We start from the raw sequence: 24541 nt of genomic DNA on the forward strand, positions 1-24541 counted from the left end.
AATATATATATATATATATATATATATATATATATATATATATATATATATATATATATAAAATATATATATATATAATAAAACATGAAAAAAAAAAAAAGAAGTCAGCTAACCCAAAATTTTTCACTAAACATTTTAATTTATTGACCAAAACTCAAAACACAAAATTTAGTATTATTCTAGTCGTTTTTTCCACATTCAAAACAGTTTCTTCGGGAGATTTAAATTAACCATAAATTTCTCCCTTCCCCATTTTCTTCTCTGATTTTCTTTTCATTTTTTTTGGTCGGGATCTTGCTTCCTATATACGCTCGCTCTCAATCGGATTCGGGATTCGTTTTCGGTTTTCTTCTTGGATCTGGTATCTCAGGAAACGGCCGGAACCCAAGCTGGAATTTGATATTGAGCTGTTCTGAAATGGACAATGGTGATATTGAGAGCGGGGAAGAGGAGTTTCATGGGCAGAGGGGAAGGAAGTACCGACCTGTGGAAGCTCATGATCGTGCTGTTCTTGAAATGTCTTCTATGGATCCGGGGGCATCATCTTCTTCGTCCTCCGTTCCCCCCATTTCTCTGAAGTAATCTGTTTTATCTTCTACTTCGGTCTTGTGATTACTGTTGTACTATTCTTTACTTGTTGTGAATTTTGTGTTGGGATTTAAGGAGGTGCGATTGTTTAATTTGGGGAAAAGGAAGGGCGTTGTGTCTTGATCGTTATTATGAATGTTATATCTTTGACCTATAAATTTTGAAGAAGGGTCTTAGATTTTGTGGTTTAGACGCAGTAATTTGTGTATGTTGAGCTGCATTTTTGCTTGCTTTGATCAAGTTCTGGAGACTTGAGATTGTATGTTGAAATTTGGAGTGCTTAAGATCTCTTGCTTCTATGGCAGGAATGTAAAAGTGGATTCTCAGACGGGCACTGAAACAGATGGGAATTCTCCTACTCGTATTGAAGTTGATGGCCCCCAGCGAGAATCCAAGCTGGAGTTTTTTGGTTTTGATTCTCTTGTCAATATTCTTGGCCTTAAGAGGTACAATGTTTTTTTCTTTGTATCTAGTCTGTGCAGTTTGCCAGCAACTTCCTTAGATTTATTGAATACATCTATTAGATGAGTTTTGGCATGGAATCAAGTGGACGCAACCCACAAAACTATCGCCAGCCATTGTCTCTTTCTATATGGTGCAATTTTCTTTTAGAACTTATATTTGTTCAATTAGCCAGTCTAAATTTTGTGTAACACTTCTAGTATGTTTGTTGTATTATTAGTATGATGGGGGAACAAATTCAAGCACCTACTAGTCCTCGAGATGGTGAGAACATTTCTATCACTCAAGGATTGCCAAAGGTAAACTATCTTAACTTGCATTATCGCATTATTTGACCTACTCTCCATTTGGATATTTACATTGTTTTCGGTCAGAGTGGTTACAAAATATCTCTATAGACGCACGACCTAATTCACCAACCATTCTTGGCCTTGGGGGCATGGTTGGCAACCACAAGAATGGCTAGAGAGATCATCTCCCTCGAGGAAATTGGCTAGGTGGTTATCGGATTTAGGAGGAGTAAAGCTTCAGCTGTGATGGTTTTTTTATGGCTTTCTTTCAAGAAAGTAGGGACATAAGATGAATTTTTTAAAGGTATTTGTTGAACGAGAGAGGCTTAATTGATTATTGACCTTCATTTTCCTTATCCGAAAGAAATTAGTGGCAGCACATGCGGATGTAAGTCTTTTGACCTATTAGCACAGTGTCTCGTCTGTACCTGTTATCTGAGATGTCAGTGGAAAGGATAAGAGTTTTTACCCTTCACGATCTCCTGTTGTCAGGGTGGTTTGTTAGCAGATACACAAACTCTAGACAAAGTAACTATTGGAAATGAGTCAACGAGGATATAGTCAAGAATCAAGAAGGAACCAGAATGATTCTGAGAATGTTATAACTATGTTGCTATAGGTTTTTTGAATAAGCTGTTGTGAGATCCTCATCCTTTTCTCTTTTTTATCGTGGTTGCTATGCTAATATTCTCAGCAAACTCATTTTTTTTGGGGNTCTTGTGAACAAATTAATAAATAAAAAAATAATAAAATTATGTTCAGATCTAACTATGACATCAGAATAATTAGAAATTAAATAATTCAATTAAAATTAGTAAATATAGAACTTTAAATCATAAACCATATAAATACAACTTGCTTTAATTAAACACAAATATTAAAAAAAGTAAAAATAATATTTACTAAATATATATATATATATATATATATATATATATATATATATATAAGGGGGGGGGGGGGGGGGGGTGGAACCATTGTTGGGGGTCATTGGTGATTAGACCATGGTCTTGTGTTGGTCGCTGTTGGTGAGTTATGAAGTTGCTCTTGCCCTTTCTTACTTGGGGATCTCCTTTATGGTCATTATCATAGATTTCTTTCTATCTGACCATATTATCCTTGAGGTTTAGTGTCAGGCATCTTGAAACTTGATAGAAAGCCTATGTCGAAGGAAGAGGGGAAGCTCACCCTCATCCAATTTGTCCTCTGTGGAATCATTTTATTATGTGTATTTTTAAATACTTTTACAGCTGGAGCTTTGTTAGAGAAGTTCATGAAAGGTCTCTTGCGGGAAAATTTGGAAGAGAAAGGGGCTGTCATTTGGTTAGTAGATAAGTGGGCATCTATTTTTTTATTTAATCATCTTGTTGGAAAGGAATTGGAGGGTATTAAGGATAAGAAAAAGTCTTAAGGGGAGGTGTGAGTGTGGCTTGCTTCAATGCTTCCATCTTCATTTAGTCAACTGCTAGTGACTTTAGTGCCTAAAGCTAACGAACTAGCAAACAGGATAAAGCTAACGAACAGTGCCTCAAACTTAAAAAGGAGAAATAAAAGCATCCCAACAGATATTACTTGTTCACGAGAATTTTGGAAGTTAAAACATTGTAATTGCTTTGCTATGTTTTGTCTGGACATTGTCAGCGTGGGAATGTGAAACTTTGGCTTCATTTGTCTTCGGGATCAATTTTTTCGACATCTATTAATAGATGCTTATGATAGTAAATCTAGATGCAGCTATGAATTAGATTATTGTTGCTCTGGTTGAATTATAAGATATTTGTGGCGCTGATAATTTTCCAACAAAGGGGCCTATTCTATTTATTTTACTTGTTTCATTTCTGAAATTGGTGTCAATGTGTTCTAGCAACATAAACTCATGCCTAAAATAGTAGTTTGAGAAATCTCGTGTTTTCAGTTTTCTGTGCAGTGGATTCATTTTTTTATTTTTTTTTTATGCACTTTACATGTAAGCAATTATTAGTTGGTTAAAATGATGTATCATTTCAGTTGATTGATTCTTCTTAACCTTTGAATTATACATTTTAATGCTCGTCGTGCAATACATTTCATGCAGACCACTGAAGTCAAATCGGGTACATTGATGGGTGTATTTATCCCATGCTTACAGAACATATTGGGAATCATTTACTTTATTCGATTTACTTGGTAAGTCTTTCATTTAAATGCAATTGCTGCATGTTATTTTTTGTATTTTACACGTGTATGCTTAATGCACTTCATGAAATCTGGAGAAAGAAACCCTTATGCCCCGTTAGGCCCATGGCCTTTGAGTAATACCAACCTAGAGGTTGAGTGTCTTATCTTCGGATGAGTTTAATAAGAAATAGTAGACACTTTTCATGGTAACAATAATTAGCTACAAACAAAATCTATTTTCTCCCACTAAGAGTTTGCATAAAAACCTCAATTAGCATTAATTACGAAGGGAGAAATAGTTACGGAAGACATTAGACAAAGAGTACCAAGAAGAGAAATGAAGCTTGGTCAAGCCAAAAATATCCTTCCAATCTCTTTCCCATTTTCTCTATCGATTGCAGTTCATTCTAAACATAAGGCCCAAGAGATTTCTTTAACAGCATCTATCCTAAGAATCTTACATTTCCTTTCAAGTTATTGACATCCAATAAATGTATCATGCTGTCTTTGGATGCATGGTTTAAGACCCAAGCGAGACGATGAAGTTGATGGAAGAGTATATTCTGACATTTTTAGTGTATTACGAAAGAAACTCTAAGACCTGTTTGGCATTGATTGTGGAAACCAGTTGATGGCTGGTTCTGCTAAAACAGAACCAAATTGATCTTGGTTGGGGTGGGATTGATTGTGGGAAAGTTTGATAAGATAAATCCTTTGTGCATTTAAAAATGTTTTTGATATTCGCATAAGTTTCTTTAGAAACCCTCTGTATTTCAATAAGCAGTACGCCTTCAATCGATCACTCATGCTTAGATTCTCAAGTAATCTTAAATATTTGAAATTGAAGCAGCTACCAACTTTATTTGGAGAGGGAAGGTTGCTCTAAAGCGTCCTCATTTTTTGCGTCACAATTACAGTGGCTGCGTATATTTCCTACTTATATTGTCTTCAAAATGAATGGTTAGTGTTGATGGAATGAAGAATTAGCGTTGACGGAATGACGGATGTAGGAGAATTGTTAGATAATTTATATATTTGAGTTCATAGTTGTTAATTTAGCTTAATCAGTATTTAATTAGAATTTTATGTTTAATTAGTTAATTGTCTTATTTTCTTGTACTACAATAAATAACCATTTTAGGGTGAGTATAACATTGTTCTAGAGAGTTCTTCCAACTCTTAGAGATGGACTACCCTTGTTTGGCCTTGAATTTGGCCTAATATTAAACTTGCTGCATCAATTGATATCAGAGCCCTCCATTGATGTTTCTAGAAAAAAGAGTTAAACCATGGATGGTGATCGGGATATGCATACATGTTAAGAATGAGAAACAGAAGTGGGATGGAAAATGCAATCTTAATCAATGTTCACTTTAAATAGGATACAAGCCACCAACTAACTCCTAAAAATAAAATAAATTATACTACTGACCAAATCCTGAAAAATAAGATAAAATATACAAAATATGCTACTAACCAAATCTTGAAAACGAGATAAAATATACTACTAACCAAGTACTAAAAACAAGGAAAAAAAATAAATATTCCCAAAATATCTTTATATCTTAATACTCCCCCTCAAGTTGGAGAGTGCATGTCAATCACACCCAACTTGTCTTTCAAAAAAATCTAATTGTTGTTTTTCCAAAGCTTTAGTGAAAACATCCGCCAATTGCATTTTAGTCTAAAAACATCCGCCAATTGCATTTTAGTCGAAACATAACACCGTTTGATGATTCTAGCTTGTAACTTTTCTCGAACTATATGACAATCTATTTCAATTTACTTCGTACTCTTGTGAACAACTGGATTGGCTGCTATATGTAATGCTGCTTGATTATCACAATACAATAATACTGGTTCGAACAGCAGAACTTTCCAAGTCTTGAAGAAGGTAACTCAGCCAAGTTAACTCTAAACAAGTATTTGCCTTAGCTCAATACTCGGTTTCTGCTGATGATCTAGACACATTGGTTTGCTTTTTAGACTTCCAAGAAATGATTGAATTTCCAAGGAAATGCAGAACCCAGAAATAGACCGAAGTTCGACAACCACACAAGTCAGAATTGCATTATTGCTTGTATATCTCAAGTTGTTTTCAGATGGTAGTAGACGTCTTTGACCAAGAGCATACTTCCTAGAAAATTTCAGATTTTACTCCCTAGAAAATTTTTCTGGACGTGCTCCTGTAAGACCTGTGTCTTGAAGAATGTCTAGAGCATACTTCCTTTGAGACATAAAAATTCTTTTTCTAGATCGAGAAAATTAATGCCTAAGAAATATTTCAAATTTCTTAAATCTGTGATAAGAAATTTCTCGAGTATGCTAGTCTTGAGATGTTGACTTTCTTTGAGATCATTGCGTGTCAACAGAATATCATCAACATAATAAAAACTGCAGTCAAAGAAGTACCTCTACTCTTAGTAAATAAAGAGTAATCTGCTTTGGACGGAGTGTAGCCTGCATTTTGTATAGTGGTAGAGAATATGGAGAACCAATTGCGAGAAGCCTGTTTTAACCCATAAAGAGATTTATGTAGTTGATATGTTGTATTCTCCCCCTGTCGGCGAAGACCTGGTGGTAAAGACATGTAGACTTTCTCGTCTAGATTACCATGGAGAAAGACATTTTGAACATCCAACTGATGAGGGAACCATTTTCTAGCAGCAACAATAGTGAGTAAGCAACAAAGTGTAGTAAGTTTCGATGTAGGAGAAAATGTCTTTTTGTAATCAATACCTTCAACCTGAGTATATCCCTTTGCTACCAGTCGAGCTTTATAACGTTCAATAGAACCATCAGAGTTGTATTTAATCTTGTACACCCAATGACAACCAATAACTTTGTGGCCAGGTGGTAGAGGAATGAGAAATCAAGTATGATTACGTTCCAAAGCTGCAATTTCAACATTCATAGCCTGCTGCCATGATGGGTCACCAACTGCCTCATCATAGGTTTTAGGTTCTGTTTGGACTGTCACAAGAGCTAGAAAAGCACGTTGAGTAGGAGAAAAAAACGAGAGAATAAAAGGTAATAACGAAGGGGATACCTGATGCCAGTGCTGGGACTTGAGCTAGAGGTTAAATGATTGGCTGCAGAAGACATCTCATAATCATTATGCCAAGCTGGAGAAAGAATAAAAGGTGGAGGAGATGACGAAATAGAAACTGAAGGAATAGAAGGTGGGATAGGATTAGAATAGATGTTTGAGTAGGATGAATCACGAAGTGGTAAAGTGTTTGAGACTGATGAAAAAGGAGAATCATCTTCACAAAATTTAACATCACGACTAATAAAGAATTTGTGAGATTGCATGTCATACAACTTGTAACCTTTCTGACCACAAGGATATCCTAAGAAAACACAAGGAATTGCTCGAGGTTCAAACTTTTGCTTAGGATGTACTACAGTTGCATAACATTTACAACAAAAACTTTAAGATGATGAAATGTAGGCGATCGTTTGTAGAGTGCTTCAAAGGGTGTCTTGTTAGATAACAATGGTGATGGTGTTCTATTTATAAGACAATAGTAAAATGCACCCTCCCAAAAAAATTAAGTGGAACTTGTGACTGAAAGAGAAGAGACCTAGCTACATTTAGGATATGACGATGCTTACATTCTACAACTCCATTTTGTTGTGGAGTATAGACACAAGTGCGTTGAAATTCAATGCCACAAGAAGTAAAAAATGGTTGCAAGGATAGGAACTCAGTCTCATTGTCTGATCATACTATCTTAATAGTAGTATGAAATTGAGTTTGAACAAATTTAACAAAGTTCATTAACAAATGATGTACTTTTGATTTATGTTGCATAAGAAAAACTCAAGTACATCGAGTAAAATCATCAACAATAGTGAGAAGAAAACGTAAACCAGAACAGGTAGGAATTTTATGAGGTTCCCAAACATCACAATGTAATAGATCAAAGGCAGAATGTGTTGTTATTGAGCTTCTTGGAAAAGACAACCTAATTTGTTTTGCTAACGGGCAAATACTACCGTTATGAGAAAAAGTAGCATTATTAAGATGCAATTGATCAGCTAGAAATTTAAAACGAGAAAATGAAGGATGACCTAGGCGTAAATGCCACAAATCAAATGACTGAGATACTTGATGAGCTGAAGATTTGATTGGAGATGAAGAAATATGATAGTGACCTCCGAATTGTTTACTCGAACCAATCATCTTCCCCGTAGCCAAGTCCTGCATAACACGAGAATCAGGATAGAATGTGACACAACATTTCAAGTCATTGGTAAGTTTGGTGATGGACATCAGGTTTAAATTGGATGAAGGCTCACATAAAACATTGTTTAATTTAAGGTCGGGATTAAAGGAAACATTGGCAATATGTGACACATGTGCTGTCTGTCTCTCCATAGGCAAATTTATTGTAGAAATGATTGCAGCCTTTGGTTTAGACAAATTTTTTTGTAGAAATGATTGCAGCCTTGGGTTCAGTCATAACAGAAGCTTTGGATACTATATGATCTGTAGCTCCACTATCGAGAATCCATGAATTAGAACTAGCAGAGTTAATGGATAATGCAGATATGGGAAACAAAACTGCAACATTGATGTAACTGTCAGAATTACCAGAAGGACGATGATTGAGTGCAGATAAGACTTGTGCTATTTGTTGTAATTGCTTAGAAGAAAAATTTGGAATGGAATTAGGGGACTCTTCTTCTATATTCAGCTGAGAAACATCGGCCATATTTGCAGAGGATCGATATCTGCGATTGTTGCGTTGATTGACTTGTACTGCCCTTTCAGAATTATTTTTCTGTCGACATCGATCTTCTGTATGTCCCCTTTTATCACAAAATTTACAGTGAAACTTAAGGATTCGACATTTATCAATTGTATGACCGCTCCTATTGCAGTGTTCACATGATTTGTCCAGGGTGAACTTTGAATATGTTGTCTTCTTCTGCACTGTTGCTGCAATTGAGAAATCCTCAGTAGGTTCAGAAGTTACCTGATGCTTCATCTCTTCTTATACAAGTAATGTATATGCTTGCCTCACATTAGGTAATGGAGTCATCATCAATATGTCAGATCTCACCGTTTTATAAGACTCATTGAGCCCCATGAGTAATTGCATCAACTTGTCTTCTTCGCGTTGATCAACATGTATTTGACGTTGATTTCAAGTAAATGGTGTGCGGTGCACTTCCAATTCATCCCAGAGTGCTTTGAGCTTGGTGAAATATACTGACAGAGCCATGGTTCCCTGTGACATCATTGCTATTGACTTTTGTATCTGAAAAATTGCTGAAGCATTCTTTTGTGAGAATTGATCGTGAAGATCAACCCACACTTGATGAGCTGTCTTGGCGTGAATAATACCTTCAGCGATATCTGCTTCAACTGAATGAGTTAACCAAGACAATATCATACTGTTGCACTGGTTCCAGAGTTCAAATTCGGTTGAATTTGTATCTTGAGATGGTTCTTCAATTGTGCCATCAATGAAGCCAATTTTCTTTTTGGCAATAAGAGCATGCATAACTGATTTACTCCAAGATTGGTAATTTGTCCCATTTAATTTGATTGGAACAAGTGAATATTTTGGCTGATAAGAGGGATGAATGAAATAAGGATGTGTTAAATCAACATCGGACGTTTTGAAGCTGGATTTGGCTGATTCTGCCACAAAGAAAATTTTAATATTTAAGAAATCAAGATGGATGCTTTGATACCATGTTAAGAATGAGAATAGAAGTGGGATAGAAAATGCAGTGTTCAATAATGTGTTTAAATAGGATACAAGTTACCAACTAACTCCTAAAAATAAAATAAAATATACTAGACAAAATCCTGAAAATAAGATAAGATATACAAAATATACTATTAACTAACTCCCAAAAATAAAATATACTCCCAAAAATAAAATTTTTATACCGACCAAATTTTGAAAACAAAATAAAATATACTACGAACTATAAGAAGAAGAAAGAAAGAAAGAAAGAAAGAAAGAAAAAAAAAAAAAAAGAAAGAAAAAAACTAATACCTAAGATATATCCCTAACTAATAACCGTTATACCACCAAATATAATTCCCCAACTATTTTTATATGTTAATCAATACATCTAGGGTAGCATTGAAAATCTAAATGGAGAAATGAAGAGAAGAAATTAGGTTCAGTGTCCTTGAATGATCGAAAAGAGTTCAAGAGAGAGAAGAGGAGAAAAGTGAAAGAAATCAAAATCAAAGTTGAAAAAAAAGCCGGTTGAAACCACAGTGACATAAAAGAAGAGAAAAGAGAGAGGAGGAGGTGTCAGATGTTGCAGGTTTGTTAGAGGTGGCTAATTGGTCGGATCCCATCGGATAGGGACATGCAATGCTAGTTGTTGCAGCGTCATCAGAGGGTGACAATCTTGCCACAACTTTGTCGGAGGCGTGTCAGTTCCCCGCACATGACTCTAATGTGGTGTGGCCGCCACCACCATCACTTTAGTCAAATGGAAAAAGCCGTCACCTTTACCGGTGAAGGTTGAATAAGAAAGAAATGCTTGGGAGTTGGTGGCTCACGATGAAAAAAAAGGGAGATAGGATGGGGGCAATTTATGAAACTTTTCCAACCCTAATTGCAATTTACAGGGGCCAAATTCATTCAATGGGCCAACTCCAGTTGAACCAAATTCTAGATTTCCTAAACCATCCTTCTCCTATGTCATTCCAACCCCAATTAAACACCACCTTTTCTTCAAATTTCCAACATTTTGGTGGTCCATAATTTTAATTCCCACTTGGATTTGGGAAATTTCCATTGAGATTTTTCCTTGTTCGGCTGTGAAATATATTGCTTCCATTTGGATTATTTTGCAAATTTTTTTGTTCGTTCTTGTCGATTATAGTTGATCGAGGGTGTTTCATATAATCCATGTTTTTTGGTTAAGGTTTCAAGGGAGATGTTTCCCATAACCTTTTTTGACTTTAATGAAGTTCTGTTATATTTTATTATTATTATTATTATTATTTTTTAAAAAATGACAAGTCACGTTTATGAGGTCTGGAAGTGGGTTAGCAGGTTAGGTACTTTCCTAAATTCCCTAGTTGTTTAGTCTAGCTATGTTGGGTGGAAACCGCAATATGTTCTTCTTTCTGTAGGTCAATATGACAGAGCAAACACATCTGTCCTTTAAATTGTCCATCTGGAATAGAAGGCCCCCCTATACGCCGAACATACTTTTCTTAGTGATTTAGACATATGGTGATATATACCTTGCATTGCATTTTGTTTTATATGAATTTATTTCGTCTGGTTTTTCAATGAGCTAACATGCATGAGTCCATGTGCCTAATTTCTTCTGTAATCTCCTTTTTTTAGTACAATCAACAATTGGGGTTCCTTCTTGTTATAGTGAATCCGTTGCTGGTTGCCTGTTTGTTAAGTCCTGTTTTATGGGAGACTTTTTTGTATACTTTCTCTTATCTAAATGACAGATGTTTCTATTATGAACAAAAACGCAGGATTGTTGGCATGGCTGGTATTGGTGAGTCATTAGTGCTGGTGTCGTTTTGTGGTTTATGTACGTTCTTGACTTCGATCTCACTAAGTGCTATTGCAACTAATGGTGCAATGAAGGTACATTTCCTAGGTTGAATTTTATTGCCCATAACTTCCTAATTGCATATAATATTCTTATGGCTGTGGTTGGTTTACCTCTGGTGGTGCTGTTCCAAAACTTATTAATTTGTAGTGAACTATTAAGAGCGTCGATTTATACGAGGAAGAATATAGCAGTATCTATAAAATATTCAATGATGCATTTGGTATTCAACTGACTTCAATAATTTTAAGTTGTAAATCAAAATTTAGATTTAAGTGCTCGCTTAGGTATATTATAGTGGAAACTCGCTAAAAGCTCTAGGAGAAGGTCATGCATGAAAGATAATTAGCAGTCAAAATATTGATTCTCATTAAAAGATTCCATAAAATATTAGTTTTGTGGATCTAGATTGTATAGTGACCCTTTGAAAAAAAAAAAAAAAAAAAAAAATTCACCATATCTAACCTCTCTCCATTCCCTCCTCTCTTCCTTCCCTAATCCACTCCTCCACCTGGCCAGAACTGCCACCATATCTCCACCCCTTAATCTATTCTCCCATCCCCACCCATCTCTACCATGTCTAGNAAAAAAAAAAAAAAAAAAAAACTTCACCATATCTAACCTCTCTCCATTCCCTCCTCTCTTCCTTCCCTAATCCACTCCTCCACCTGGCCAGAACTGCCACCATATCTCCACCCCTTAATCTATTCTCCCATCCCCACCCATCTCTACCATGTCTAGGCCACAACAAATTAGAGCAATCTCGATAGAAAGAAAAATGTTTTTGATTGAAGTAGACCCAACCTCTCAAGGCTCCCGTGTTCGACGAAGCATTTTCCTTATTGATTCATTGGAGTACTTTGTGATTGATCAATGATACTCTTAAGTCTCTTCTCACCTCGCCTTTGAACTAGAAATTTCTCAAAGAGACAAGGATTGACGATCAAATAGTTTGGATTGAGAAAAGTTTTACTAAGAAAGGATACCGTGTCTGGTGAAGCTGGACTACAATGGAGAAAAAGCCGTCTGCTGATCCCTGCAGGAGATCAAGCGAAAAAATGGATTACTTTGTAGGCCTTGTCAATTTCTTCAGCTTAGAAACTAAAGCTGCCATTAGTGAGGGCCACCAACCTTCCTATAAGGACCTTTATTTCTACAATAAAACCAACGAAGCAAAAATTTTGGGTTTCTGTAAAGATTGGCAAAAAGTGTGGTCTTATCAACTTCTTTATTCCCCATAGAATTGCGGGGAATATTTTAAGTAACACCTTGTACCTTCTTATGGGGGTTGGATAAACATTGGTTGCTTACTTATTGGCAAATGGGACATGGAAACTGTAATGCCCCTAATTTTCTTAACCTAATTAGTGACGGCAACTCATGCATGCTTAAGACTTAAGTGCGAAAATTCATAATCAATATTTTTGAAATAAGGCCATGGACTTACATAAATAGTTTCAAACATGAAATTCAACATTACACAGAAGTACTACAACCGTCATTCCCCTTCTCTCGAAAGCAGAAACAAAATTTTACCTGTCCAGACCCCTACAAAGTGCCTCTGATTCTCCTCCATCTATGTTGTCTGAACCCATTGAGGGGCTTCGGTGTGTTTTAATCCTTCTTCCCAAGGACAGCTCCACTTTTACTCCCAATTCCCATTTGATGGCGCTTGCTCCTTGGTTCGAAGATTGTGGCCTTTTTATTATGACCATACCAGCATGAAAGAACAAGAACAAGTTCACAACGCAGAAAGAAATTTCTATTCATAACTCTTCACAAAAAATACAGATAGGAGATTCCTCCCTCATCCTATCAATTGAGACCTGTCATTGTTGAACATAGCTGCTCGTTAGAAGCCCCATTCACAGAGAATGAAATTTGGCTTGCAGTTAAAGCATTGGGTTCTAGTAAATCCCCCAGGCCGGATGGATTCACTGCTGAATTCTTTAGAAAGTCAAACATCCTTAAACCCGACATAACAAGAGTGTTCAGATTTTTTTCTTTCAGGTATCATCAACAACAATGTCAATGAAACCTAAATTTGCTATATTCCGAATAAAACCAGTGCTAGAAAAGTTGGGGTTTATAGGCCCATAAGCTTTATCACTTGTCTTTACTAAGTCGTTGCTAGAGTCCTTTCTAATTGGCTCAAGAAAGTCCTTCCATCAACCATCATGGATTTTTAATCAGCCTTTGTTGAAGGAAGACAAATTTTGGATGCATCATTCATTGCCATTGCATTGGAGATTGGCATAGAAAGTGGACTAAAGGGGTGGTCATCAAACTTGATGTAGAAAAAGCCTTTGGCAGGGCTGATTGGGATTTTTCTGATGAAATGTTGAGAGTCAAAAGGTTTGGATCCAAATGGAGGTTATGGATCAAAGGTTGCGTATCATCAACCAACTTGTCCACCATCATCAACTGTTAACCAAGGGGAAAAAATAAAGCCACAGCCTTTGTCAAGGTGACCCTTCGTCTCCTTTCCTCTTCATCATTGTGATAGATCGTCTTAACAGGTTCTTGTCCTTGACAGCTAATCATGACTTCATTGAAGGTTATATTCTGGACAACGGTTCCACTCAAATCAATCATCTATTGTTTGTCAATGACAATTATTTTCTCCCCCAACAAAAAAGATGATATCAATAATCTCCGTAGCTTGATTTACCTTTTTGAAGAAGCTTCTGGTTTTAGGCATAAATCTGAGTTTTTGGGCATCAACTGCAATGTTGTTTGTGTGGATTCTGTTGCCAACAAATTTGTGTGCAAGGTGGGTGAATGGCCAACTGCTTACTTGGGGCTCCCCTTTATATGGAAAACCTTCTCAATTATTTTGGGAACCTATTATAGACAACATTAAGAAGATGCTCTATTCTTGGCAACACAATTTCCTTTCCGAAGGTGATAGATCGACCGACCTTATTGAATGTCACATTGTCTAATCTGTCAGTTTATTTCTTATGGTCTAAAAGATCTTTATTCTTCCAAAGGAGTAATAAAAATGAGTCTTCACTTGCAAGTAGGTCTCACCAAAGATTTTGTATTGATAATTTATCCAATTGAATGTTGTTTTTCGGCTATTCACTGACAGTTTCATGGAGTAATTTGTCACATAAAATGCCTGTCCCATTAGTTTGGTAGTGAGAAAAATACCAGCTAAGTTTCCCTTGAATATGCTTGGATGTCAAGTAAGTTGTTTGATCGTTTATTTCTTCTAGGGTGGGGGACCATATTATCTGATAGGTCGTGCCCTTGGTCCAGAGGTTGGAGTTAGCATTGGGCTATGTTTCTTTCTCGGAAATGCAGTTGCTGGTGCTCTGTGAGTATAAATGCTTAATTTAACTTTGATGGTCGTCGATATATGTGATTGGTATAATATTGAAGACTTCAGAGTTGTAGTAGTCTTACTATTCTTTTATTGTTAGCTGCTTTTTTTTTCCTTTTTAAGTTTAAATTTGCATTAGCTCTGTATTTATGTTAACTTTGCCTTCTCTCCATCTGTTGGTTCAGTTATGTGTTGGGAGCTGTAGAAACATTTTTGAATGCTGTACCAGCTGCAGGGCTATTCAGAGGTGATGATGAGTCTTTGCTGCTAGTATATAGACATGAACTGTTCTTTATTTACTTAGCCTTTTTATATTGTTATCAGTTGTGGATCTCTTAGTTTTCATTATAACTCAATATCAAATTTTTAGTTTCTAATTTCTATTTAGGATAAATGAATAAAAGTATCCCTAAACTTTCAAAATTTACCAATAGGTATTTTTGGAACACTTTTAAAAGTTAAAAGGGAATTTTTTAGAACTCTTTTGAAAGTTTAAGGATATTTTTGAAACAAAATATTAATGGTTTCCATCCAAAACTAATGGTAAAGGTATTTTTAAACATTTTTTTAAAAGTTGAAGGATATTTTGAGACATTTTTTGAAGTTTGAGAGTATTATTGAAACTTTTGAAAGTTTAGGGGTATTTTTGAGACAAAGTATAAAGTTCTAGGGTATTTTTATTAATTTAGTTTTCTATTTATAGCAAGGATATATTTGTCTGATCTGAGAGGTTGTTATAATTTTACATATGAAACATTATTACTATAGTTTAGTTTCTCGAAGACACGGTGGCTTTCTTTTTACAACGAAGTAATGTCATTTTTAAGTAATAATCATGGTTTTCTACATCACTACAGTGGAGAATGTTTTCTTTTATATAAAACTAAATAATATCATATAATAGGTGGAATTGCAACTAAGGATTGGATGGCAATCTAATTTAATACAATGGACTCTTGCAAAAGCATATGGAGTTCTATAATGCTGGTTTAGATAGTATCGATATTGGAAGCTTTGTTATAAGAATATCTCACCAGCTTCTCCTTTAAGTTAAATGTTTTCACATTGTAATTTGTGCTATTGTCTATTCCAAAACAGTATGGCATTTTTCATCAGCAAGACAAATTCTAGATATTTTATGGCATTCTAGATATTTTTCATCAGCAAGACAAATTCTATCAGAGAGATCTGTTGCAGTACGTTGATCATTTTGTTATTGCGATGCAGAGACTGTAACAAAAGTTAATGGAACAACTGTTGCAGCACCAATACAAAGTCCAAGTTCACATGACTTGCAAGTTTATGGCATTATTGTGACGATTCTTCTGTGCTTCATTGTATTTGGTGGTGTGAAAATGATTAATAGGGTTGCTCCTGCTTTCCTTATTCCAGTCTTGTTCTCAGTGGTTAGCATATTTCTTGGAATTTTTGTGGCAAGAAAAAACAACCCTTCAGGTGACTTTTTTATTTTTAATGCATAATAATTTCTTATGAGCATGTCCTTTTAAATATGTGAGCCGCATGTACACCTGACTGTTCTTTAAGTTTGCATTCTGCATCTTGCAAATTGTCAACCTGCCAGATTTCAAGCGCTACAATTACCTCTAAAGTTGAATGGAGATGTGTTACAAATGTCTGCCTAGTTGATTCTTCGGACTCTTTTCTAGTATAAATTATTGTGGGTACCTAGAGGTCTTGATTAACTTATGTGTGCATCTCGGCTTGTCTTTTAGATACAACTAGCTATCTCAAAATGTTATTAAACTTGTCGAAAGATTAGCCTAAGTAAGGAGAATTATTTAGTTACTTAGTATTTAGAGACTTATTCAGATTTATTGTTAGTAGTATTTAGGGATTTTGATTTACTTGGTCGACCTTTTTTTTCTTAAAGATTTCTTTTCTCTTTCTCATTGTTTTTAAAAAACAAGTAATAATACCTAGTTGACATTTTGCAGCAAAAAATAAAAGATTTGTGTTGGACTTTTTCGTATGCTTTAAATTAGCATTAAATAAAATTGTATGAGACCTTGGATGTAACAATACTTCATACATATTTAACCATCAGTTGGCCAGGGTCTTTCAACAATGCTATAGCGAGTTAAGTTTTCCAATATAATTATAATGAAGGTCATTTAATTTTTCGTCTCTTTTATCAAAGGTATACATAATATAGTGGAGGAATTGAATTGGTGCTTTCTTTGCTATGTTCTTCAGATGGCATCACAGGATTGAGTTTGGAATCTTTTAAAGAAAATTGGAGTTCAGATTATCAGATGACGAACAGTGCTGGAATTCCTGATCCTTTAGGAAAAGTCTATTGGAATTTCAAGTAAGGGTTGGATTTTATTTTTCCAGCTTTTGCATATATTGAGTTAAAATTACATATTACTTTTTCTGAATTTCTACAGTATGGAGTCCAAATTGTCTTTCCGCTTATGTGAGAGCTGTTTGTTTTATTGAAATTAGGATTGTCGGATATTGGATTTAGTTGCCATTGATCCTAAAGCAAAGCTGTTACAGTACCCATTTATTTGCATTACTATTACTGGTCATATTTTTAGCTTCTTCTGTTCTTTTTTTTTTTTTTTTTTTTTTTTTTTTTTTTTTTTTTTTTTTTTTTTTTTTTTTTNGCGTTCAATTCCTATTGGAACATTGGCTGCAACTCTGACAACAACTGCATTATATCTGGTCTCTGTGTTGTTGTTTGGAGCACTGGCAACTAGAGAGAAATTGTTGACAGATAGGTAAAATATGTCATAATACCAAGTGAATTGATGTAAATGTTAGATCATTGGAAATTCTGATACATGACTATTTGAGTGGCTTATAGCGAGTGAGGCACTGCATTATCCATTATTCATTTATTACTATTTGCTAGTGAGTGATTTGGATGGGAAAGATCTCTGACATTGGTCAAATCCTTGAGAATATGCGACAGCTGAAGCATTATGTTTTTTCCCCTACAAATCATTGTTAGGCATCAGATTCAAAATTGTAGTATAAATAGAAAGTTGAGCAGTCCTTAGAGATGGGAGGGTGGAATTTGATACTAATACATTATTTATGTAGGCTTCGGTTGAGCAGTTCAGAATGTTTCTATACTGAACCAAAATTTCTTATGTAGGCTTCTTACTGCTACGGTTGCTTGGCCTTTCCCAGCACTTATTTATGTTGGAATTATTTTATCAACCCTTGGAGCTGCTCTTCAGAGTCTGACAGGAGCCCCTCGCTTACTAGCAGCCATAGCCAATGATGATATATTGCCTATTCTAAACTATTTTAAAGTAGCAGATGGCAGTGAGCCATACTTTGCAACCCTCTTTACTGCATTTCTCTGCATCGGATGTGTGATAATTGGGAATCTTGATCTTATCACACCAACTGTAACCATGTTTTTCCTACTTTGTTATGCTGGTGTGAACTTATCCTGCTTCCTTTTGGACCTACTAGACGCTCCCAGTTGGCGTCCACGCTGGAGATTCCATCATTGGAGCCTCTCTCTTCTTGGAGCATCACTTTGTGTAGGTATGCTATACTTTCAAATATGTAGTGAGTGATATTTTTAGAATCAAGTGCTTTTTATTGTTTAGTTTTTCTGATTTTAGCTCAGAAACTTTCTATTTTATTCCATTACTTGAAATCTCAGAGTATCTATTTGGCGCACTACTCTACAAAAAGTAGCTATAATAAAGAGAAATCTTTAACGTTTTTTTTCCCCATTTTATTTAAGTGCGTACAATTGCTAATAAATTCAATGATGAATAGCATTATAATTCGTGCAACATAGTCAACAAATTCTTGTATGTTCTACTTGTTATGAATGAAAAATAAGGTAATATTTTTCTTTCTGATGTTTCTATCGGACACGTGACTAATTGCATTCCCAAAATCTAAGGATCGAAATATTTGCATCAACTAACTGTTATTTATTGGACATGAGATACGTTTTGCTAGTCATTAGAACCATTTATTTGCCTGTCATCTCCTGCATGGCTCTCTCTGTCCCTCCCTCCGAACCATTATGAGATGTCATTTAATCAATTTCTTTCTTCTTTGTTTACAGTGATAATGTTCTTGATCTCGTGGTCATTCACGATAGTGTCTCTAGCCCTTGCCAGCCTTCTATATTATTATGTATGCCTTAGGGGTAAGGCTGGGGACTGGGGTGATGGTTTCAAGAGTGCATATTTTCAACTTGCTCTTCGCAGTCTTCGTTCACTTGGAGGTGAGCATAATACCTATAAACACTATCTTGACTATAGTTTTTGGGTCATTTGCTTTATGGTAGTGTTTTTGGTTTCATTTAATTTGGATGTTCATCTATAACTTGTTCTGTTGTGGAGAACCATTTGCACTGTTATAGATAGGTTCGGTTATTAGCTTTGTAATTACTGATCGTGGAAAGGCAGTGGGAAGGGGTATGGTAACCTGAATTCTTTTTAAGGATTTTTTTCGCTGCATGCTTTCACTTTGTTATAGAGCTTTGTATCTGCTTTAACTATGGGGACTTACTAGGTCTTAGACCAGGAATTTGGCTTACCAATCATGTTAAAGTTTAGTAGAATTTGCTTACCATTAATGTTAATGTTCCAACTCCTAGGAATCCGTAATGTTCGGTTTGTCCAAGGTTAACAGTTCTCTTTTTATGCTGGGAGTCATACAGGACGTGCCTTTCTTTCTTCTTCTCCTTCGTTGTTTGCGAGTTTGATGACCCGTTCGCTATCTTTGGCTTACATATGAGTGGATGTACTGCTGTAGATGTTTGTTACTGTTGTTAATATAGCAGTATTTTTATATTGCAGCTAGCCAAGTCCACCCAAAGAATTGGTATCCCATTCCCTTGATATTTTGCCGGCCATGGGGAAAGCTGCCAGAAAATGTACCCTGTCACCCTAAACTTGCAGATTTTGCAAACTGCATGAAGAAAAAAGGCCGTGGAATGTCCATATTTGTCTCCATTCTAGATGGAGATTACCATGAACGGGTTGAAGATGCAAAAGCTGCCTGCAAGCAGCTTGCTACATATATTGATTACAAACGCTGTGAAGGTGTGGCAGAGATTGTTGTGGCTCCCACAATGTCTGAAGGTTTCAGGGGGATCGTTCAGACGATGGGTCTCGGAAATCTCAAGCCAAATATTGTAGTGATGCGATATCCAGAAATATGGCGTCGTGAAAATCTAATAGAAATTCCGACTACTTTTGTTGGAATAATTAACGACTGCATTGATGCTAACAAAGCAGTTGTCATTGTTAAGGGTCTGGATGAATGGCCTAATGAATTTCAGAGGCAGTATGGAACTATCGACTTGTACTGGATTGTGAGAGATGGTGGTCTTATGCTTCTCCTCTCTCAGCTTCTCCTTACAAAGGAGACCTTTGAAAGCTGTAAGATTCAGGTGTTCTGCATTGCAGAGGAGGATTCCGACGCGGAGGGCCTCAAAGCTGATGTCAAAAAGTTTTTATATGATCTTCGGATGCAAGCTGAGGTGATCGTTATAACGATAAAATCATGGGACACGCAAGTGGAGGGCGCGCAACCAGACGAATCAATGGAAGCCTTCACTGCTGCTCAAGGGAGGATTGCTAGTTATTTAGGTGAAATGAAGGCAGCAGCTAAGAGCAGAGGTACCACACTCATGGCTGATGGGAAGCCTGTCAGTGTGAATGAGCAGCAGGTTGGGAAGTTTCTAAATACAACTCTCAAGTTGAACTCGACAATTCTGAGATACTCGAGGATGGCTGCTGTCGTGCTCGTTAGCCTCCCGCCACCTCCTGTCGACCATCCCGCATACTTCTATATGGAGTACTTGGATTTGTTGGTTGAGAACGTGCCTCGGCTCTTGATCGTTAGAGGATACCGCAGAGACGTTGTAACTTTGTTCACTTAAGTTTCAGTTTCTTGCTTACTTCAGTGTTAATTCCTTGATTGCTGTTCATATTGACTTCCATTTTTACCTTTTTTTACCTTTTCTTTTCTTCCAAGTCTTGTAGCATTTTAGATTACAATCATTCTTTGTACTATCCATCACAGGTCTTCTTTTTCAGCTTTGTATTACCATATTAGTCTCAGAAATTTTGAAATTAAATAGCCATTATCGAGATGCAGTTAACCTTTTGTAAGACTTTTATGCTATCAGACATTAGTCATTGAATTTGTACTTGAAAAAGCTCCCAAAGATTTCATTTCTCACTTTTGTTACTTCTTATGACTCGAGAACTCGACTCACTTGAACTAGTCAATCCAAACCATAAAAGTTGGGTTGGGTTAAAAAAAATTCGGTTTGTATTGAGTTGATTTTTTAAAAACAAAAAATTTGAGTTTGTTTGTGATGTGACTTCTCTCTCTCTCTCTGCGTATCAACTTCTCCCCCTCGAAAATAGAGTTACAATTCAACATTACTGCCCTTTTAATAACCAATGTTAGTGATGTGTTGTGATTTATGAATGTATGAATGTTTTATATCGAGTTTTATGAGATTTTGATTATGATAATTAGGATTTCTTTAAATAGTTAAACAAAATCATTTGATAACTCAACTCAATCCAACTTAACTCGAAAATAGAGAGATGGGTAACTCAATCCAACTTTTGATTATGAAATTGATGCTAGACGAATGGATAAGGTAAATAGGGTCAAGTCAGAGAGGCCAGCAAGATTCATGAGACTGAACTCCGGAACCAGAACCTTAACCAAGAGGACGGTGTCGACCATTATAGAGAATTCGACAGACAAGACTACGGATATCAAGCTTAGTGAAAAAGAGTCGAGTTGTGAATTTTATAGTTGTTGGAGTCACTCAATCAAACTGACCCAAGCGGAACACAATTCATAACCTACAAACAAGAATCAAGCGGAACACAGAACAGCAAAGAGTTGGCTCAATTGAACACCGAGAAACTAAATATCATGAACGAATCCCTAATCGTAGGAAAAGAAAATGATAAAGCACCAAAATCAAACTCCTGCAAAGCAACCAGCGCTCATAGATAGTTCAAATCAAACGTATAGGGAAAGAGAGAATCAGGAGGGGAGACGTAACCCTAATGCAGGAATTCAAGCTTTTCCGAATCGAAATCAGTTTTCAGACAAAATTGCTAGAAAACGACAACGAAGGAAGCCATGGATACTGCGAGCTCTCCACAGCCAGAGGAGAAAACGATAAATCTGGGAGGGGTAAGGTCGTAAAATCACAATAATTGGTAATTTAGAAAAAAAAATTTGGACCATTTCTCGATTTGTGCGTGTCATCCTTGCGCAGGGGCCATGCTAATCTTCTCTGTATCGTTCCAATTTTATCGGATGTCCCCGAAGGGACGACCTCTCGGTATCGCCTACACAATATAAACGCTTAATAGATATAAAACTAAGCGATGTGGGATAGTAAGAGATTGGGCCATGCCTAGGCCCATATTAATTGTTATTTATTACGAATATTTATTTTCCTTGTTCATTTACATTTCAAAAGGCATTAAATATGGAACATTTTATTTATGCTCTGTTTGCGATAAATTACTTCAAATTTCAGAATTTTAAAATATAAAAATAATTACAAATTCCAAAATATAATAGGATATAAACGGGTTCCTAAACCCTAAATAATTACTATTGTCATAGTCGACTCCTACAACCATTTCTTAAAAACAGTATTCTAGACCTATTTGCCTTCCACTATCACGTGTTTTTCTTTCACTATCGAGTGTTTATCTTCAAGATTTCAAATTTTAAATTTTAAAAAGTGTTGTAATTTGTACTTATAAATGAAAATATTTTAATGAGAGTTTTCAAGAAATTTGTTGACAATAACTTTCAAATTTGGTACGATGGGTATGTAATTTGAATTCTACTTATATTCAGGTTCACTCGATCAATAGTGAATATTCATGTAGTAAGTTAGTTTTTGAGAAGTGAAAATTATGAGTTTTGAGAATTATTGTAGCGACCCGACCCGCTTTCAATGCATGAGAATACAAATTATTATAACAATACTAGTAAGTTTTAAAGGTGTACCCAACAGAATTCATTCACAAACCAAGGGTTGAGGGTGTTTCAAAAGTTATAAACGAGTAGTTCACAAAACTCGGATTAACGTACCCTCCGCAACCACACGGCTCAACACGTCCCTCACTATGGTTAGTAAGCTACTGGTCACCTGGAAAATAAAATATAGTAATAGTGAGTATTAATATACTCCGTAAGCAATCTACTTATGAGCTCTCGTCAAACTAAATTCATATACACGCACTTTGAAGTTTGAAGTTGTGTGCTCATACCCCCTAGAGTTAGCCAAAATTGTGGCTCAAAGTCTATGCTAACCTTTTATGGTTCATATATATTTAAACCCCTATGCATACCTCCTTTAAGGAGTGATCTAAAACTCTGAGTTTTACGTAGTCAACCTTGGGCTAAATGCATATTGAGTCACTGTAACCCTAGAAAGGCCCTAGGTTAATTCTCAAATGTATGGAGGAGCCCCTTTGCTCTAAAAACGATGATCGTACTCCACACGTGTATACCTACTGGGCTCCATTCGGATGATTCTTCCTAGTGGTGTCGAGCAACAACTACCTGTTCATAGGACTAGTAAACTACCTGTCAAATTGCCTTTACAAGCTAGAACAGTAAACTACCTATTCATACCACCCTCCCCAGGTTAGAACGGTAAACTACTTGCCTTAGGAATAGTAACTACATATTCACTACTTTCTCAAGCTAGAAGGGTAAACTACTTGTTCATACCATCCTCCTCGAGTTGGAAAAGTATAAAGTCATGACTCTCTAGGCATGACCAGGCTAAGGCTAAGGCTAACTCAGTAGTAGTATACCTCCATGATTCCTAGAATTCCTATGTGGGTAACACCAAGTAGACCTTAATTCCTATTGGTACCTAGTCATGGCCTTAAAGTCATGGCCTTAAACATTCTTACAAGGTACCTAGTCAATCCAAAACAGTCCGTAAAGCAAACAACTAGATTCTAGGACCAAATAACGTAAAACAAGCCGTTCATGATCTAACATAATCATAACAAACACTCACCAGGTTGGCACGCCTTAAGAAACAGCGTTCCCTTTCCATTTTAGAAAGAAGAGCAAGCAAATAGCCATGGCAGGGCAGTCTTTTGGAGGCCTATAGTGCAGAATCTATTGTCACTCCATGAGGGTTCATCTGTTCATTATGTCAAGGGTGTCAACTACTTCCCCTGTGCTGTGAGGGGGAAGCGATCAAATGCGATCAAATGCTTGGTATCTTCTTGGATCATCGGATGATGTTGTCACAGTTTGAGCTGAATGAACAAATATTTGATGCTTATGATCTTGGTGAATAGCAACAATAAGTTGACATCTTCTTGGATCTCCCTGAAAGAAACACCATTCAATTACAAATCCCAGATAAACAAAAATCCCAATACTATCTTGTTCTACATAAACCCAGATCCAATTCCAGAGCATTTTGTTTACGTTACTTGTTCGCAATCATATTCCATGGCCAAGCAAGATAGAAGAAACGTATTCAATTCATAACCTACAAACAAGAATGAAGCGGAACACATAGTACAGCAAAGAGTTGACTCAATTGAATACTGAGAAACTAAAAATCACGAACGAAACCCTAATTGGATGCTCCATCCGTCTTCCTCGTAGGAAAAGAAAATGATAAAGCACCAAAATCCAACTCAAACCAGCACTCATAGACAGCTTAAATCAAACGTATAGGAAAAGAGAGAATCAGGAAAGGAGACGTAACCCTAATGCAGGAATTCAAGCTTTTCCGCACCGAAATCAGTTGGTTAGGACAAAATTGCTAGAAAACGAGCTTATGCATGCAACTTGAAAGTAGAAAAATATGGAAAACCCAAAAATAAATAGAAACCGATGAATACTTACGGTGTCGGAAGAAGACGACGACCAAGAAGGAAGCCATGGATACTGCGAGCTCTCCACGGCCAGAGGAGAAAACGATAAATCTGGGAGGGGTAAGGTCGTAAAATCACAACAATTGGTAATTTAGAAAAAAAATTTAGACCATTTCTCGATTTGTGCGTGTCATCCTTGCCCAGGGGCCATGCTAATCTTCTCTGTATCGTTCCAATTTTATCGGATGTCCCCGAAGGGACAATCGCTTGGTATCGCCTACACAATATAAACGCCTAAT

At 36.2% G+C, this 24541-nt stretch overlaps 1 protein-coding gene, 1 long non-coding RNA gene and 2 other non-coding genes across 4 annotated transcripts; 1 reads left to right on the top strand and 3 right to left on the bottom strand.

Moving 5' to 3' along the window:
* The first annotated feature begins 185 nt into the window (after nucleotides 1-185).
* LOC111782946 (cation-chloride cotransporter 1-like) lies at nucleotides 186-20548 on the top strand. Its single transcript, XM_023663800.1, is given in 13 exon segments — nucleotides 186-578; nucleotides 894-1034; nucleotides 1271-1349; nucleotides 3415-3506; nucleotides 10981-11095; nucleotides 14282-14382; nucleotides 14574-14635; nucleotides 15616-15843; nucleotides 16603-16777; nucleotides 17016-17132; nucleotides 17513-17913; nucleotides 18452-18613; nucleotides 19191-20548. Coding segments are annotated over 13 exon segments (2922 nt in total). The 5' UTR covers nucleotides 186-417; the 3' UTR covers nucleotides 20279-20548.
* Nucleotides 20549-21603: 1055 nt separating this feature from the next.
* Nucleotides 21604-21706, bottom strand: LOC111783726. The gene has a single exon (XR_002813409.1). It is a non-coding gene; the product is annotated as a U6 spliceosomal RNA (small nuclear RNA).
* Nucleotides 21707-22346: 640 nt separating this feature from the next.
* On the bottom strand, nucleotides 22347-24527 carry LOC111783706. The gene is made up of 3 exons (XR_002813401.1): nucleotides 24274-24527; nucleotides 23426-23745; nucleotides 22347-22540 (listed from the first exon to the last, which is right to left on the bottom strand). It is a non-coding gene; the product is annotated as an uncharacterized LOC111783706 (long non-coding RNA).
* Nucleotides 24401-24503, bottom strand: LOC111783728. The gene has a single exon (XR_002813411.1). It is a non-coding gene; the product is annotated as a U6 spliceosomal RNA (small nuclear RNA).
* Nucleotides 24528-24541: the final 14 nt, after the last annotated feature.

This window comes from Cucurbita pepo, chromosome LG20, assembly GCF_002806865.2.
Source record: "Cucurbita pepo subsp. pepo cultivar mu-cu-16 chromosome LG20, ASM280686v2, whole genome shotgun sequence".
Taxonomy (NCBI): domain Eukaryota; kingdom Viridiplantae; phylum Streptophyta; class Magnoliopsida; order Cucurbitales; family Cucurbitaceae; genus Cucurbita; species Cucurbita pepo.